The sequence below is a fragment of the Polyodon spathula genome, chromosome 1 (assembly GCF_017654505.1).
Source record: "Polyodon spathula isolate WHYD16114869_AA chromosome 1, ASM1765450v1, whole genome shotgun sequence".
Classification (NCBI taxonomy): Eukaryota; Metazoa; Chordata; class Actinopteri; order Acipenseriformes; family Polyodontidae; genus Polyodon; species Polyodon spathula.
Genome location: NC_054534.1, coordinates 110145573 through 110162718, shown reverse-complemented (window position 1 = coordinate 110162718; position 17146 = coordinate 110145573). Strand labels below are relative to the sequence as shown.

The window sequence follows — 17146 nt, the reverse complement described above, 5'->3', positions numbered from 1 at the left end:
ATACTAAATTCAGTGTAACTTGTAGTCAGTCAGTAAGGCAGTAATTTGCACAATTTGTGCTAAAACCAAATATTCACTACTTTCCATGTATAAATGTGATAAAAAGTCTTAAATGTAAAAAGTACCGCCTGCCTATACGTACGTTACCCATGTAAAAGTAACTGTTAACCTTTAGCCACTAGGGCACTTGTTTATCCGTATAGTTATTATGTTAGTATAATACGAGTTTCCTAAAATATAATGTTCCCGTACGAGAGGAATACCAGAGACAGCAACAGAATATATCTAATTCAGTGCTGACGTTGTACTGATGTTATGGACAGAAGCAGGAGAAGCAGACGCAACTCTGCTGAGCTGTACAGAGCTCTACAGGGAGTGAATACTCAACACAGCAGAGCTCTATAGTTGATGCTCAATTTAATTATTTTGGAAAGTTAGATAAAAAGAGTTGTGAGAGTGTGTGTAGGATTGTGATTGCTGCAGGTGAAGGTACAGGAGCATTGAGAGAGTGTGTGTAGGATTGTGATTGCTGCAGGTACAGGAGGGTTGAGAGAGTGTGTGTAGGATTGTGATTGCTGCAGGTACAGGAGGGTTGAGAGAGTGTGTGTAGGATTGTGGTTGATGCAGGTACAGGAGGGTTGAGAGAGTGTGTGTAGGATTGTGATTGCTGCAGGTACAGGAGGGTTGAGAGAGTGTGTGTAGGATTGTGATTGCTGCAGGTGAAGGTACAGGAGGGTTGAGAGAGTGTGTGTAGGATTGTGGTTGATGCAGGTACAGGAGGGTTGAGAGAGTGTGTGTAGGATTGTGATTGCTGCAGGTGAAGGTACAGGAGGGTTGAGAGAGTGTGTGTAGGATTGTGGTTGATGCAGGTACAGGAGGGTTGAGAGAGTGTGTGTAGGATTGTGATTGCTGCAGGTACAGGAGGGTTGAGAGAGTGTGTGTAGGATTGTGGTTGATGCAGGTACAGGAGGGTTGAGAGAGTGTGTGTAGGATTGTGGTTGCTGCAGGTACAGGAGGGTTGAGAGAGTGTGTGTAGGATTGTGGTTGATGCAGGTACAGGAGGGTTGAGAGAGTGTGTGTAGGATTGTGGTTGATGCAGGTACAGGAGGGTTGAGAGAGTGTGTGTAGGATTGTGGTTGATGCAGGTACAGGAGGGTTGAGAGAGTGTGTGTAGGATTGTGGTTGCTGCAGGTGCAGGAGGGTTGAGAGAGTGTGTGTAGGATTGTGGTTGCTGCAGGTACAGGAGGGTTGAGAGAGTGTGTGTAGGATTGTGGTTGCTGCAGGTACAGGAGGATTGAGAGAGTGTGTGTAGGATTGTGATTGCTGCAGGTACAGGAGGGTTGAGAGAGTGTGTGTAGGATTGTGATTGCTGCAGGTGAAGGTACAGGAGGGTTGAGAGAGTGTGTGTAGGATTGTGATTGCTGCAGGTACAGGAGGGTTGAGAGAGTGTGTGTAGGATTGTGATTGCTGCAGGTGAAGGTACAGGAGGGTTGAGAGAGTGTGTGTAGGATTGTGGTTGCTGCAGGTACAGGAGGGTTGAGAGAGTGTGTGTAGGATTGTGGTTGCTGCAGGTGAAGGTACAGGAGGGTTGAGAGAGTGTGTGTAGGATTGTGATTGCTGCAGGTACAGGAGGGTTGAGAGAGTGTGTGTAGGATTGTGGTTGATGCAGGTACAGGAGGGTTGAGAGAGTGTGTGTAGGATTGTGGTTGATGCAGGTACAGGAGGGTTGAGAGAGTGTGTGTAGGATTGTGATTGCTGCAGGTACAGGAGGGTTGAGAGAGTGTGTGTAGGATTGTGATTGCTGCAGGTACAGGAGGGTTGAGAGAGTGTGTGTAGGATTGTGGTTGCTGCAGGTGAAGGTACAGGAGGGTTGAGAGAGTGTGTGTAGGATTGTGATTGCTGCAGGTGAAGGTACAGGAGGGTTGAGAGAGTGTGTGTAGGATTGTGATTGCTGCAGGTACAGGAGGGTTGAGAGAGTGTGTGTAGGATTGTGGTTGATGCAGGTACAGGAGGGTTGAGAGAGTGTGTGTAGGATTGTGGTTGATGCAGGTACAGGAGGGTTGAGAGAGTGTGTGTAGGATTGTGATTGCTGCAGGTACAGGAGGGTTGAGAGAGTGTGTGTAGGATTGTGATTGCTGCAGGTGAAGGTACAGGAGGGTTGAGAGAGTGTGTGTAGGATTGTGGTTGATGCAGGTACAGGAGGGTTGAGAGAGTGTGTGTAGGATTGTGGTTGCTGCAGGTACAGGAGGGTTGAGAGAGTGTGTGTAGGATTGTGATTGCTGCAGGTACAGGAGGGTTGAGAGAGTGTGTGTAGGATTGTGGTTGCTGCAGGTACAGGAGGGTTGAGAGAGTGTGTGTAGGATTGTGGTTGCATGCAGGTACAGGAGGGTTGAGAGAGTGTGTGTAGGATTGTGATTGCTGCAGGTGAAGGTACAGGAGGGTTGAGAGAGTGTGTGTAGGATTGTGATTGCTGCAGGTGAAGGTACAGGAGGGTTGAGAGAGTGTGTGTAGGATTGTGGTTGCTGCAGGTACAGGAGGGTTGAGAGAGTGTGTGTAGGATTGTGATTGCTGCAGGTGAAGGTACAGGAGGGTTGAGAGAGTGTGTGTAGGATTGTGATTGCTGCAGGTGAAGGTACAGGAGGGTTGAGAGAGTGTGTGTAGGATTGTGGTTGCATGCAGGTACAGGAGGGTTGAGAGAGTGTGTGTAGGATTGTGATTGCTGCAGGTGAAGGTACAGGAGGGTTGAGAGAGTGTGTGTAGGATTGTGATTGCTGCAGGTGAAGGTACAGGAGGGTTGAGAGAGTGTGTGTAGGATTGTGATTGCTGCAGGTGAAGGTACAGGAGGGTTGAGAGAGTGTGTGTAGGATTGTGATTGCTGCAGGTACAGGAGGGTTGAGAGAGTGTGTGTAGGATTGTGGTTGCTGCAGGTGAAGGTACAGGAGGGTTGAGAGAGTGTGTGTAGGATTGTGATTGTTGCAGGTGAAGGTACAGGAGGGTTGAGAGAGTGTGTGTAGGATTGTGGTTGCTGCAGGTGAAGGTACAGGAGGGTTGAGAGAGTGTGTGTAGGATTGTGGTTGATGCAGGTACAGGAGGGTTGAGAGAGTGTGTGTAGGATTGTGGTTGATGCAGGTACAGGAGGGTTGAGAGAGTGTGTGTAGGATTGTGGTTGCTGCAGGTACAGGAGGGTTGAGAGAGTGTGTGTAGGATTGTGATTGCTGCAGGTACAGGAGGGTTGAGAGAGTGTGTGTAGGATTGTGGTTGCTGCAGGTACAGGAGGGTTGAGAGAGTGTGTGTAGGATTGTGATTGCTGCAGGTGAAGGTACAGGAGGGTTGAGAGAGTGTGTGTAGGATTGTGGTTGCTGCAGGTACAGGAGGGTTGAGAGAGTGTGTGTAGGATTGTGATTGCTGCAGGTACAGGAGGGTTGAGAGAGTGTGTGTAGGATTGTGGTTGCTGCAGGTACAGGAGGGTTGAGAGAGTGTGTGTAGGATTGTGGTTGCTGCAGGTACAGGAGGGTTGAGAGAGTGTGTGTAGGATTGTGGTTGATGCAGGTACAGGAGGGTTGAGAGAGTGTGTGTAGGATTGTGATTGCTGCAGGTACAGGAGGGTTGAGAGAGTGTGTGTAGGATTGTGATTGCTGCAGGTACAGGAGGGTTGAGAGAGTGTGTGTAGGATTGTGGTTGCTGCAGGTGAAGGTACAGGAGGGTTGAGAGAGTGTGTGTAGGATTGTGGTTGCTGCAGGTGAAGGTACAGGAGGGTTGAGAGAGTGTGTGTAGGATTGTGGTTGCTGCAGGTACAGGAGGGTTGAGAGAGTGTGTGTAGGATTGTGGTTGCTGCAGGTACAGGAGGGTTGAGAGAGTGTGTGTAGGATTGTGGTTGCTGCAGGTGAAGGTACAGGAGGGTTGAGAGAGTGTGTGTAGGATTGTGGTTGCTGCAGGTACAGGAGGGATGAGAGAGTGTATAGGAATGTGGTTGCTGAATGTATTTACATGGAAGTGGAAGGCTCTTACATTGCAGCAGGACACAGCGACCTGGAGGTAAGCAGCCGGGCAGTCTCCCACCATGTGCTGGAAAGCCTGTGTGTCCAGACCGAAGTCCTGTAACAGATCAGAGGGACGAGTTGGGACAGGTCACGCTTACAGAACTTTAAAACATGAATTAAGACTTGTATTGCATAGCAGTTCCACACACTCCACATTTGAATACATGCTTCATGAGCTCCAGTGTATACAGTGGCTCGGAGAAGTATTCACTCCCCCCCCTTTGACTTTTCAACATTATTGTGTTACAACATGGAATCAAAATGGATTTAATTAGGAGTTTTTGCCACTGATCAACACAAAAATCCATAATGTCAAAGTAAAAAATAAAATATACAAATTGTTCTAAATTAATTACAAATATAAAACAGAAAATAATTGATTGGATAAGTATTCACCTCCTTGAGTCAATATTTGGTAGAGGCACCTTTAGCAGCAATTACAGCCATGAGTCTATTTGGATAAGTCTCTACCAGCTTTGCACATCTGGACACTGCAATTTTTGCCCATTCTTCTTTGCAAAATTGCTCAAGCTCTGTCAAGTTGGATGGGAACCTTTGGTGAACAGCAATTTTCAACTCTTTCCACATATTCTCAATTGGATTGAGGTCCGGGCTTTGACTGGCCCACTCCAGGACATTGACCTTTTTGTTTTTCAGCCACTCCAGTGTGGCTTTGGCTGCATGTTTGGGGTCACTGTCCTGCTGGAAGATTAATCTTCTCCCAAGTCCCAGGTCTCTTGCAGACTTCAGCAGGTTTTCCTCCAGGATTTCTCTGTACTTTGCTGCATCCATTTTGCCCTCTATCTTCACAAGCTTTCCAGGCCCTGACGCAGAGTAGCATCCCCATAGCATGATGCTGTCACCACCATGCTTCACGGTAGGGATGGTGTTCTCAGGATGATATGCGGTGTTAGGCTTGCGCCAAACATAAAGCTTAGTGTTGAGGCCAAAAAGCTCTATTTCGGTCTCATCAGACCATAGAATCTTCTTCCACTTGGTCTCAGAGTCTCCCACTTGCCTTCTGGCAAACTCTAGCTGAGATTTGATGTGAGATTTTTTCAACAATGGCTTTCTTTTTGCCACTCTCCCATAAAGGCCAGTTTTGTGAAGCACCCAGGTTATTGTTGCCATATGCACAGTGTCTCCCAGGTCAGCCGTGGAAAACTGTAACTCCTTTAGATTTGCCATAGGCCTCTTGGTGGCCTCCCTGACTAGTCCCCTTCTCGCCCGGATACTCAGTTTTTGATGGCAGTCTTTGTAGACAGACTCACGGTTGTGTCATATTCTCTCCATTTCTTAATAATGGACTTTACTGTACTCCGGGGGATATTCAATGCCTTGGAAATATTCTTATATTCTACCCCTGATTGGTGCTTTTGAAGAACCTTATTCAAGATTTGCTTTGAATGTTCCTTCGTCTTCATGATGTAGTTTTTGTTAGGAAATGTACAAACCAACTGTGGGACCTCCCAGAGACAGGTGTATTTAACCTGAAATCATGTGAAACACCTTAATTGCACACAGGTGGACTCCATTCAACTAATTATGTGACTTCTAAAGACAACTGGTTGCACCAGAGCTTATTTAGGTGTGTCATAGGGGGGTGATTACTGATGCAATCAATTATTTTTTGTTTTGTATTTCTAATTAATTTAGAACAATTTGTAGATTTTATTTTTCACTTTGACATTATGGACTTTTTATGTGTTGATCAGCGGCAAAAACGCCTAATTAAATCCATTTTGAGTCCATGTTGTAACACAATAAAATGTGGAAAAGTCCAAGGGGGGGTGAATACTTTTGAGAGCGACTGTAGGTAATAAGCTCAGGTGGGCCTTATTAAACTCATGGTAAAACCAGGAATGAATCAAACTGCTATGCAGTGGGAATCTTATTTCCATCCCTGTGATCATAATCAGCATTATAATTGCAGGGATGGAAATAAGACTCATATTGCATAGAAGTTTCACCCATTCCAGGTTAATACATGCTTCATTAGCCCCAATGTCTATGTAACAAATTCAGGTGTAACTTATAAAAACTCATAGTAAAACCAGAAATGGATCGAACTCCAAAACAATCATGCAGAAATACCCTTGTAAACAGTTTTACTAATATGCAGGGAAGAGAACAATTAGTAAGGAGTTCATCATGGTGAAATAAACCCTGAGCACAACCCCAAATTCCAAAGTTCTCCGTGCCTACCTTTGTTCCAAAAGATAATGGTTATAAATAGATTTTTATCTTATCGGTGTCCTGTCGGAACCGTACTGTACCTTGTCAGACTTGTAAAGAATTTGCAGTGCTGTTGCATTGCAGCTGTGGTGAGCACTGGCGTCCTGTGATCAGCCCCCCACAGGTTTTTATAGGATAGTCAGGACAGGGTATTGCTCAGATATTACAGACTGCTTAGGATCGCTCAGCCCTTCAGAGTGCATGTTTCGGCGTCTGTATGCCAAGACACATCACTGAGCAAGATTTTTCATGACATCAACCGTGCCGCTTTCATTCGGTACCGTGTTGTACTGTCCATACCAGCATGGCTGATGTCACCTCTCGGAATTCCACTCAACTGCAAAGTCCATTTAAAGCGTGACATCACAGTCAGCCGTGTACCTCTTGGTGCTATTTTCTTCATCAACATTTTCCCTCTTTTCAATGCAATTGACAATGGACTAAATAAAGGTTGGTAATGACTAGAAAAAAGTAACTTGTATATTAATAATACAGCCGTGTATAACAGATTTATGGGACTGTGAGTGTCTGTGTGTATCCACTCTGTTCACTTCTACCCACATACACAGACCCCAGTCCAGTGAGAAGCCCAAACCCGTACCTCAGTGCGTGGCATGAAGTCCGGATCTGCCTGTATCCGGGCGATGATCTCACACAAGATGATCCCGTAGGCAAAGAGGTCAGCCTGAGAAACAACAAGGACAGCCGGGTCAGCAACGATGAGACACTGCATTGAACATATAATTATTTTATCGTCGGGCACATATTTGCTAAAATACCTGACACCACTCACAGACACACATACGGTGGAGACAAGTGAAGCTGGGTGTATGGGTCTGGGCGTCAGGTCACTATTGGGTTTCCGGGCATGGCCCAGTAAAGGCCACGTATTCAGGATAGACGGACATAGCCGCCTATAGAGGGTGTTCTACTAGGGCTCCGTTCTCTAGTCGGACTCTTCTGTTGGTCATGTCCGGCCCATCGTTGCTACTCTGTTCTGGTGGAGGCAGCGAGGCCCTGCTGAGCAGCGCCCACCTAATGAAGAACACATGATCTACCCACAAAGAACCAGCGAGACAGAGGCCAGGAGGCAGAGAGGCCCTGCTGAGCAGCGCCAACATAATGAAGAACACATGATCTACCCACAAAGAACCAGCGAGACAGAGGCCAGGAGGCAGAGAGGCACTGCTGAGCAGCGCTAACATAATGAAGAACACATGATCTACCCACAAAGAACCAACGAGACAGAGGCCAGGAGGCAGAGAGGCCCTGCTGAGCAGCGCCCACATAATGAAGAACACATGATCTACCCACAAAGAACCAGCGAGACAGAGGCCAGGAGGCAGCGAGGCACTGCTGAGCAGCGCTAACATAATGAAGAACACATGATCTACCCACAAAGAACCAACGAGACAGAGGCCAGGAGGCAGCGAGGCACTGCTGAGCAGCGCCAACATAATGAAGAACACATGATCTACCCACAAAGAACCAACGAGACAGAGGCCAGGAGGCAGAGAGGCACTGCTGAGCAGCGCTAACATAATGAAGAACACATGATCTACCCACAAAGAACCAACGAGACAGAGGCCAGGAGGCAGAGAGGCACTGCTGAGCAGCGCTAACATAATGAAGAACACATGATCTACCCACAAAGAACCAACGAGACAGCGCTAACATAATCAATAACAACATAATCAATGACATGTGATATCGATTACTCGAGCTAACCACAAAGAACCAGCACCATTTATACCACACGAACAGCAATGACCTATTATGACAGGTATTTGTAGCGTTGTACAGGATTTGACATGTGTTCCTAGATTAAACGTAAAAATCTAATGAGAAAATAAGATGTGCTGGAATCTTCTTGAAGTGGCTTAATGACATCATAGTAACCCTGAATACATATCTAAAGGAGCAGAGCAATGGTTCTATAGCAGGGTTGGTACTGTAGAGCAGCTTCAGGTCATTCACAGCAGTGCAGTTACATCAGCGCTCAACTCCTTCTCGTGTGCATGCAGGAGCCCACTGACAGAGACAGCTCCTTTCCAAGGGGGTCCTGCCAAGATGGCAAGGAGCGTTACAACAGACAATACGCAAGGGTCTGAACCATCGGTGGTACTCTTTCAACCACACGGCATTGAAATGTTAGCAGCCAATCAAGCCATTTTAAAAATGACACTTTTATTACTTTACATGAAGTTGGAAACAACAACAACGTGTCTGTCAGGTGGTACACAAGCAACGTCCTGGTCAGGGTGTTCCAAACCCCATTCCCAAGCCGTGTCTCATGGTACCTTCTCATTGTAGACCTCTCCTCTTAGCACTTCTGGAGCCATCCAGTAGGGGGAGCCCACCACTGCTAGGGGCTGCTTCACTCCTCCATCACTGCAGGGAAACAAGACAATACCAGGGATGGAAATCAGACTCTCATTGCATAGCAGTGTTATCCAACCCTGGTTTTACTACAAGTTTATTAAAACACACCTGAGCTTGTTTCCTATATACTAATCAAGCGTATAGTAAAACCTGGAATGGGTGAAAGTGCTATGCAATAGGAGTCTTATTACCATTCAATCACTTGACACATGCATACAGGAGAACACACAGCCGTGTTACAAAGACGTGAGATCTTATAACACTGTAAAGAGGAAAGTGTGTAAGTTGCAGTTACTCACAGTCATGAAACAAAGCATGTTTTGTTAACAGACTTGATTCAGCCCCCATTATACACAATGGGCCATATTCATAAAGCACTTACCACAGTGCTAAGTTTACAACCTTTTCCTTATAAAAAACAAACACCACAAAACACAACACTCATTTCATTAAGTTTCAAATAGAAGCTCAGCTCACCCACACACTACTTTGTTCCTTGATAGTTGTCCAAGCAGCTTGTTTTTTGTTGTTGTTTGTTTTACACAGTGGTAAATGCTCTGTGAACATGGTGTGACTTCTGAAAACAAATTAAGTAATGATACTCTCCAGACAGGTTTTCTCTTCCTTCCCAACCCCTCCCAGGGACAAGAAAAAAACTAATCATGTTTTGTTTCGTTTCATATCCAGCTTTTATAATGCTGCATGTTTTACAGATGTTTAAAACATTAAGGTTATCATCATAACCCTGATTCCCTGAAATAGAAATATTAACAAATGGGTGCTGTCTCTTTAAGAGCACAGAACCTGACAACTATACCAGCGTTGCTCGTCAGAACCTGTGACACTGCTGAGGCCCAGCCCCCGAGCCCATAAGAAGCCGAGTCACAGGACAAGAGACGCCGTTTTTTTATATGCCGTTGCGACTAAGCCGCAGCAACTCTGAAGGTGATGGTGACATTTCTATTTCAGGGAACCAGGGTTATGATAAGAACCTAGCGTTCCCTTTCAAATGGAAAATATTAACCATTACGAATGGATCAAAAGACCATCGCTGTCGCGGAGGACTGTCCAACACTCTTGTGCTGAAAGCAGGTTTTTGCATGTCCACAACGTTCAACCACACTGCCGCATTGCAAATATCTTTGACAGATGCACCCTGGAACAAGGCCCATGAAGTCGCCTGGCTGCTGGTGGAATGGCCAGTGATCTTCTCTGGAGGAGGCAGGTTGTGTCGTATGTGGTCCTGACTATCAGTCAACCACTTAGACAGCCCCTGTTTTGAAACTGCCTGTCCTTGCGACTTAGCCCCGTAGCAGACAAAAAAGATTTCTGCTCTCTGCCAACTCTGTGCCTGTCAGCATAATACACTAAAGCCCGAACTGTGTAAAGCGTATGGATCTTTCGCTCTCTATCGGGAAGAAAAGGAGGGGATGGAAAGCCTCCAGTTCCACTAATAGGGTGACATGGAATGATGACATGGTTTTCAGCAGAAAGGCAGGGCTGGGATGAAGGGAAATATTAGGCTTGCCCCCAAAAAATAATGAATCAAGCCTTCTTATGGAAAAAGCTTGCAATTCAAGGTGATTGCTAGCAAAAAGGCTGCTTTGAAAGATAAAAATGTGAGCTCTGCTGAATGCAAGGGCTCAAAGGGGGCTCTTGTGAGCGCATCGAGCAACACGTTCAGTCTCCAACGGGGAACAATCTCTTTCAGTGGAGGCTGGACCCTCCGGGTTCCTTTCAAAAATCCTCCCGTCAGGAAGTGAGCTCTTGGAGACCCCATCAATTCTGATGTGGTAGAGCAAGATGGATGCCAGACAGACCTTCAAAGTGGTGAGAGGTATGAGCTCAGCTGACAGTGATGGTTGCTGCAGCAGAGTTATCAGATTCCCCTTCCTTCGGATATGAGGCTCGATCTCCTACCCCTTTGGAGACAAAAATGGAGAGAGTCCTCAAAGTCGTCCAGCAGCTCTGGTGGTGGGACAGGGGGGACCTGAAATGGAGGGTCTGACTGCGCTTGGGATGGCATCACCTCTGCCAGGGTCTCCTATTGACGCGAGACTGCGTGCCAGATCTGATCAGGGCTGTAAGAGCGATGCTTTCTTCTCTTAGTACCCCCAGGTGGTGAACAATAGGAGGTAGAAGAAGGAGACCTGGGTCTGTCACTTCTTTTAGTGTGCTGCTGGCTGCGAGGCGAAGCAGGCACCCTCTGGGGTACTGAGGAGGTCTGCTGGTTTAAGGGAGCCGTCCCTTGAACAGCAAGCTTAACTCTCTAAAGTGCGTTTTGTGATCTTCGTACCCAATTGGGAGCTCAATCCTCTACAGCCGCCTTGGCATGCTCTAGGCCTAGACAAGCAGCACACTTGTCATGACCATCTGCACTAGGCAGCTTAGCCGTGCAAATAGTGCAGTGATGAAACGGCATGGCTGTGGAGCGCTCGATGCTGATCGGTGCCGATATATCGCACTCAGTGCCGGGGATGGGTGCCGAGGATTGAGCTCGGCGCCAACGGCAGCATTCGGTGACGAGAATTGTAAACTTGGTGCTGAGGAGGAAAGTCACAGTGCAAGCACAGGACCAACAATAACAAAGGAATCTTAGATACATTAAGGGACATTGAAACCTCTAAAAGTATGTGTAAAAGTGTGCAAATATATTGGAAAACTGCAAATAAAGAAAAAAAAAAATCAGTCTTAAGAAATCCGTCATGTAAGGATAGCAACATTGTATATGGTATATTTTGCATAAAATGTAATAAAATCAAGTATGTAGGACAGACAGGTATATAACTATATAAAAGAACAGAGAGCCACCAATCAAATATAAGAAATAAAAAAGTAAATGAATCAATAGTTCAGCACTTTGCAAGGAACAGGCTCACCATGGAGGACCTAAAGTTTGTGGTTTTATAAAAAAATAAAATCGGATAATGTATAATAAAGAAAAATAATGGATAAATAGACTAGAACAATGATATAAATTGGAGTTATGTTCCTGACTCTTTGGCCAGATAATAATTTTTTACAAAACTGACCCGTTATATTGTACTCATGCAAACATTTATTTAACTCTTTACACTCAGCCTGCTGATTTCGGGGTGCTGACACCCCCGTGGTTACACGCATAGTACTCAGGTACCTACCTGGTTCTTGTTTAACAGTACAGACTCAGGGTTTTCCAAAGACGTATTCAGTGTGTGTGCGGTACTCCTAGCCAGAACTACGAGCGCCTGAAGTTAAGCCTCTCATCACGTGATGGAATTCACAGCTTAGGTTTCGTTTTGAGTATTTTGCTGAACTATGTCTAAAACGATTAAACATTTTCTGAAAATAACTATAAACGTTATTTACAGATATATGTTACACAGTGCCATGTTATTCCTTTAATATTCACTGTTTACACCAGTCTGGCTGCACATTTATTTTAAACCCTATTAGGATACAAAATACACTATTTGATTAGTAAACAACATTGCAAATATGTTAAAGGATAAATATTTACACTAAACAGGGTCCATCCTTGAGTTTGTAAACAGGATCAGCTCTCTATTAAAAGACCAGAACAGAAGGATTGTCTTTGCAGTGTATAGTGTCTTTGTTCAAGCCTAAATACCAATATGTTATTATCTTGTCAGAACAGCCTCATTGAAACCTCACAGGACATGTGAATTCGGAAAGTTACTTAACTCAAGAAAACAATCCTTTCTTTAAGAAAGACAGCGAAGATCCTACTGGCATTAGACAACCTCCTAAATGTTGGGTGTCGCAGACAAAGAAACAAAACCTGTGTGTGTGTGTGTGTGATCAACTCACTGATCCTCAGAGATTCCTCCCTGTCTCAGCAGTGCAGAACTCGCTGATCCTCAGAGATTCCTCCCTGTCTCAGCAGTGCAGAACTCGCTGATCCTCAGAGATTCCTCCCTGTCTCAGCAGTGCAGAACTCGCTGATCCTCAGAGATTCCTCCCTGTCTCAGCAGTGCAGAACTCGCTGATCCTCAGAGATTCCTCCCTGTCTCAGCAGTGCAGAACTCGCTGATCCTCAGAGATTCCTCCCTGTCTCAGCAGTGCAGAACTCGCTGATCCTCAGAGATTCCTCCCTGTCTCAGCAGTGCAGAACTCGCTGATCCTCAGAGATTCCTCCCTGTCTCAGCAGTGCAGAACCCGCTGATCCTCAGAGATTCCTCCCTGTCTCAGCAGTGCAGAACTCGCTGATCCTCAGAGATTCCTCCCTGTCTCAGCAGTGCAGAACCCGCTGATCCTCAGAGATTCCTCCCTGTCTCAGCAGTGCAGAACTCGCTGATCCTCAGAGATTCCTCCCTGTCTCAGCAGTGCAGAACTCGCTGATCCTCAGAGATTCCTCCCTGTCTCAGCAGTGCAGAACCCGCTGATCCTCAGAGATTCCTCCCTGTCTCAGCAGTGCAGAACCCGCTGATCCTCAGAGATTCCTCCCTGTCTCAGCAGTGCAGAACTCGCTGATCCTCAGAGATTCCTCCCTGTCTCAGCAGTGCAGAACCCGCTGATCCTCAGAGATTCCTCCCTGTCTCAGCAGTGCAGAACTCGCTGATCCTCAGAGATTCCTCCCTGTCTCAGCAGTGCAGAACTCGCTGATCCTCAGAGATTCCTCCCTGTCTCAGCAGTGCAGAACTCGCTGATCCTCAGAGATTCCTCCCTGTCTCAGCAGTGCAGAACTCGCTGATCCTCAGAGATTCCTCCCTGTCTCAGCAGTGCAGAACTCGCTGATCCTCAGAGATTCCTCCCTGTCTCAGCAGTGCAGAACTCGCTGATCCTCAGAGATTCCTCCCTGTCTCAGCAGTGCAGAACCCGCTGATCCTCAGAGATTCCTCCCTGTCTCAGCAGTGCAGAACTCGCTGATCCTCAGAGATTCCTCCCTGTCTCAGCAGTGCAGAACTCGCTGATCCTCAGAGATTCCTCCCTGTCTCAGCAGTGCAGAACTCGCTGATCCTCAGAGATTCCTCCCTGTCTCAGCAGTGCAGAACTCGCTGATCCTCAGAGATTCCTCCCTGTCTCAGCAGTGCAGAACTCGCTGATCCTCAGAGATTCCTCCCTGTCTCAGCAGTGCAGAACTCGCTGATCCTCAGAGATTCCTCCCTGTCTCAGCAGTGCAGAACTCGCTGATCCTCAGAGATTCCTCCCTGTCTCAGCAGTGCAGAACTCGCTGATCCTCAGAGATTCCTCCCTGTCTCAGCAGTGCAGAACTCGCTGATCCTCAGAGATTCCTCCCTGTCTCAGCAGTGCAGAACTCGCTGATCCTCAGAGATTCCTCCCTGTCTCAGCAGTGCAGAACTCGCTGATCCTCAGAGATTCCTCCCTGTCTCAGCAGTGCAGAACTCGCTGATCCTCAGAGATTCCTCCCTGTCTCAGCAGTGCAGAACTCGCTGATCCTCAGAGATTCCTCCCTGTCTCAGCAGTGCAGAACTCGCTGATCCTCAGAGATTCCTCCCTGTCTCAGCAGTGCAGAACTCGCTGATCCTCAGAGATTCCTCCCTGTCTCAGCAGTGCAGAACTCGCTGATCCTCAGAGATTCCTCCCTGTCTCAGCAGTGCAGAACTCGCTGATCCTCAGAGATTCCTCCCTGTCTCAGCAGTGCAGAACTCGCTGATCCTCAGAGATTCCTCCCTGTCTCAGCAGTGCAGAACCCGCTGATCCTCAGAGATTCCTCCCTGTCTCAGCAGTGCAGAACTCGCTGATCGTCAGAGATTCCTCCCTGTCTCAGCAGTGCAGAACTCGCTGATCCTCAGAGATTCATCCCTGTCTCAGCAGTGCAGAACTCTCAAGCTGGCCTTCAGAGAAAGTTATTGCCTCTTATGTAAACACATATACAGTATCACAGTGACTTCCTTTGGACAGCTACCTGTGGCACTTGAGCCACGATTCTGCCTCTTCTCATTGGCAGGCTAATTCAATCTCATTGGAAAACTAGTCCCTCAGAAGCTGAATACAAATCACCATGACACACTAACACCTGGAGTTCATTAAAACACTGCAATGGATTGGTACTACGCAGACATGTTTTCACCGTGCTTCACCATACCTAGAAAAGCAATTCTCTAGATACAGCATATGCAGAATTATGTAGGTGCTTTACCTCCATTAAATACATACAAATAAAAAAATGTTAAAACGCAAAACAGGAAGTTTTAAAACAAGCACTGCAGACTGGGTGCACAGCAGCAGGAAGGCACAGGGCCGTATCAAAGGGTGGGCCTATGGGGCCCAAGACCAGGCACCCCACAAGACTAGGGGCCCCATAATTACGAGCTTACATATTTAATCATCCCTCTTCTCTTTCTTTTTTTTTTTAATAGGGCTCCAAAACATAAATATATCCTGTACATCACTGAAGAGCAGGAAGTATTACTTTACAGTTCTGTTTGATAACATTCTTGAAAGGTTTGCATGTTTTTGATCAGAGTTGTTTTCAGATGAACTCCAATGCGCTTGAGCCACAGCGTGACATTGCACTAAGGGATCTGTCTCATCCTACCCTTGACTGACTGAAGGGCTGCAGTTGAACTAAGATCCACAATGCAGCAAGCCTCTTGAATGCTCTGTCCCTCATGGCAGCAGAGTCAGAGTTTCCCAGTGCCCCGAGAGTTCTTCATTCAGCCCTGCTCAGGAGTACCCAGTAAATGCCATCTCTGTGCCAGTGGCAGTGTCAACGCCAACAGTCGATCCTGAGCACATATTGTAAACGCAAGCATCTGATCTCTTCCTAAGCAATTACAACTTTTATGGCCTGACCCTTGCACAACTACCAGCGGCAGTCCCAAGAAAAGGCTAGAAAGCAGCGGGCAACAGGCTTTATTAAGAAGCCTGTCAGTACGACTCTCTAAGAACATAATGTACAACAAGCAGACCTGCACAGTCGCCACCCAGCTCTTAGCAGTGCTTATTGGAATAAACAATGTTCTAAAGATTCATGAAACAGTATATCAAAAATGAGTCACTGACAGTGTGAAATAAACAATGTTCTAAAGATTCATGAAACAGTATATCAAAAACGAGTCACTGACAGTGTGGAATAAACAATGTTCTAAAGATTCATGAAACAGTATATCAAAAACGAGTCACTGACAGTGTGGAATAAACAATGTTCTAAAGATTCATGAAACAGTATATCAAAAACGAGTCACTGACAGTGTGGAATAAACAATGTTCTAAAGATTCATGAAACAGTATATCAAAAACGAGTCACTCACAGTGTGGAATAAACAATGAGAGTCATGAAACAGTATATCAAAAACGAGTCACTGACAGTGTGGAATAAACAATGTTCTAAAGATTCATGAAACAGTATATCAAAAACGAGTCACTGACAGTGTGGAATAAACAATGAGAGTCATGAAACAGTATATCAAAAACGAGTCACTGACAGTGTGGAATAAACAATGTTCTAAAGATTCATGAAACAGTATATCAAAAACGAGTCACTGACAGTGTGGAATAAACAATGAGAGATTCATGAAACAGTATATCAAAAACGAGTCACTGACAGTGTGGAATAAACAATGTTCTAAAGATTCATGAAACAGTATATCAAAAACGAGTCACTGACAGTGTGGAATAAACAATGTTCTAAAGATTCATGAAACAGTATATCAAAAACGAGTCACTGACAGTGTGGAATAAACAATGTTCTAAAGATTCATGAAACAGTATATCAAAAACGAGTCACTGACAGTGTGGAATAAACAATGTTCTAAAGATTCATGAAACAGTATATCAAAAACGAGTCACTGACAGTGTGGAATAAACAATGTTCTAAAGATTCATGAAACAGTATATCAAAAACGAGTCACTGACAGTGTGGAATAAACAATGAGAGTCATGAAACAGTATATCAAAAACGAGTCACTGACAGTGTGGAATAAACAATGTTCTAAAGATTCATGAAACAGTATATCAAAAACGAGTCACTGACAGTGTGGAATAAACAATGTTCTAAAGATTCATGAAACAGTATATCAAAAACGAGTCACTGACAGTGTGGAATAAACAATGTTCTAAAGATTCACGAAACAGTATATCAAAAACGAGTCACTGACAGTGTGGAATAAACAATGTTCTAAAGATTCATGAAACAGTATATCAAAAACGAGTCACTGACAGTGTGGAATAAACAATGAGAGTCATGAAACAGAATATCAAAAATGAGTCACTGACAGTGTGGAATAAACAATGAGAGTCATGAAACAGTATATCAAAAATGAGTCACTGACAGTGTGGAATAAACAATGAGAGTCATGAAACAGTATATCAAAAACGAGTCACTGACAGTGTGAAATAAACAATGTTCTAAAGATTCATGAAACAGTATATCAAAAACGAGTCACTGACAGTGTGGAATAAACAATGAGAGATTCATGAAACAGTATATCAAAAACGAGTCACTGACAGTGTGAAATAAACAATGTTCTAAAGATTCATGAAACAGTATATCAAAAACGAGTCACTGACAGTGTGGAATAAAC

At 45.3% G+C, this 17146-nt stretch overlaps 1 protein-coding gene across 1 annotated transcript in view; it reads right to left on the bottom strand.

Moving 5' to 3' along the window:
- Positions 1-17146, bottom strand: part of LOC121314314 (dual specificity testis-specific protein kinase 2-like) — a 190764-nt gene that overhangs the window by 111634 nt on the left and 61984 nt on the right. The window contains exons 7-9 of the mRNA XM_041247475.1: positions 8576-8666; positions 6877-6960; positions 4009-4095 (exon numbers count right to left, since the gene is read on the bottom strand). Of these exons, the coding sequence (XP_041103409.1) occupies positions 4009-4095; positions 6877-6960; positions 8576-8666 (262 nt within the window). The remainder of the gene's footprint in view (positions 1-4008; positions 4096-6876; positions 6961-8575; positions 8667-17146) is intronic.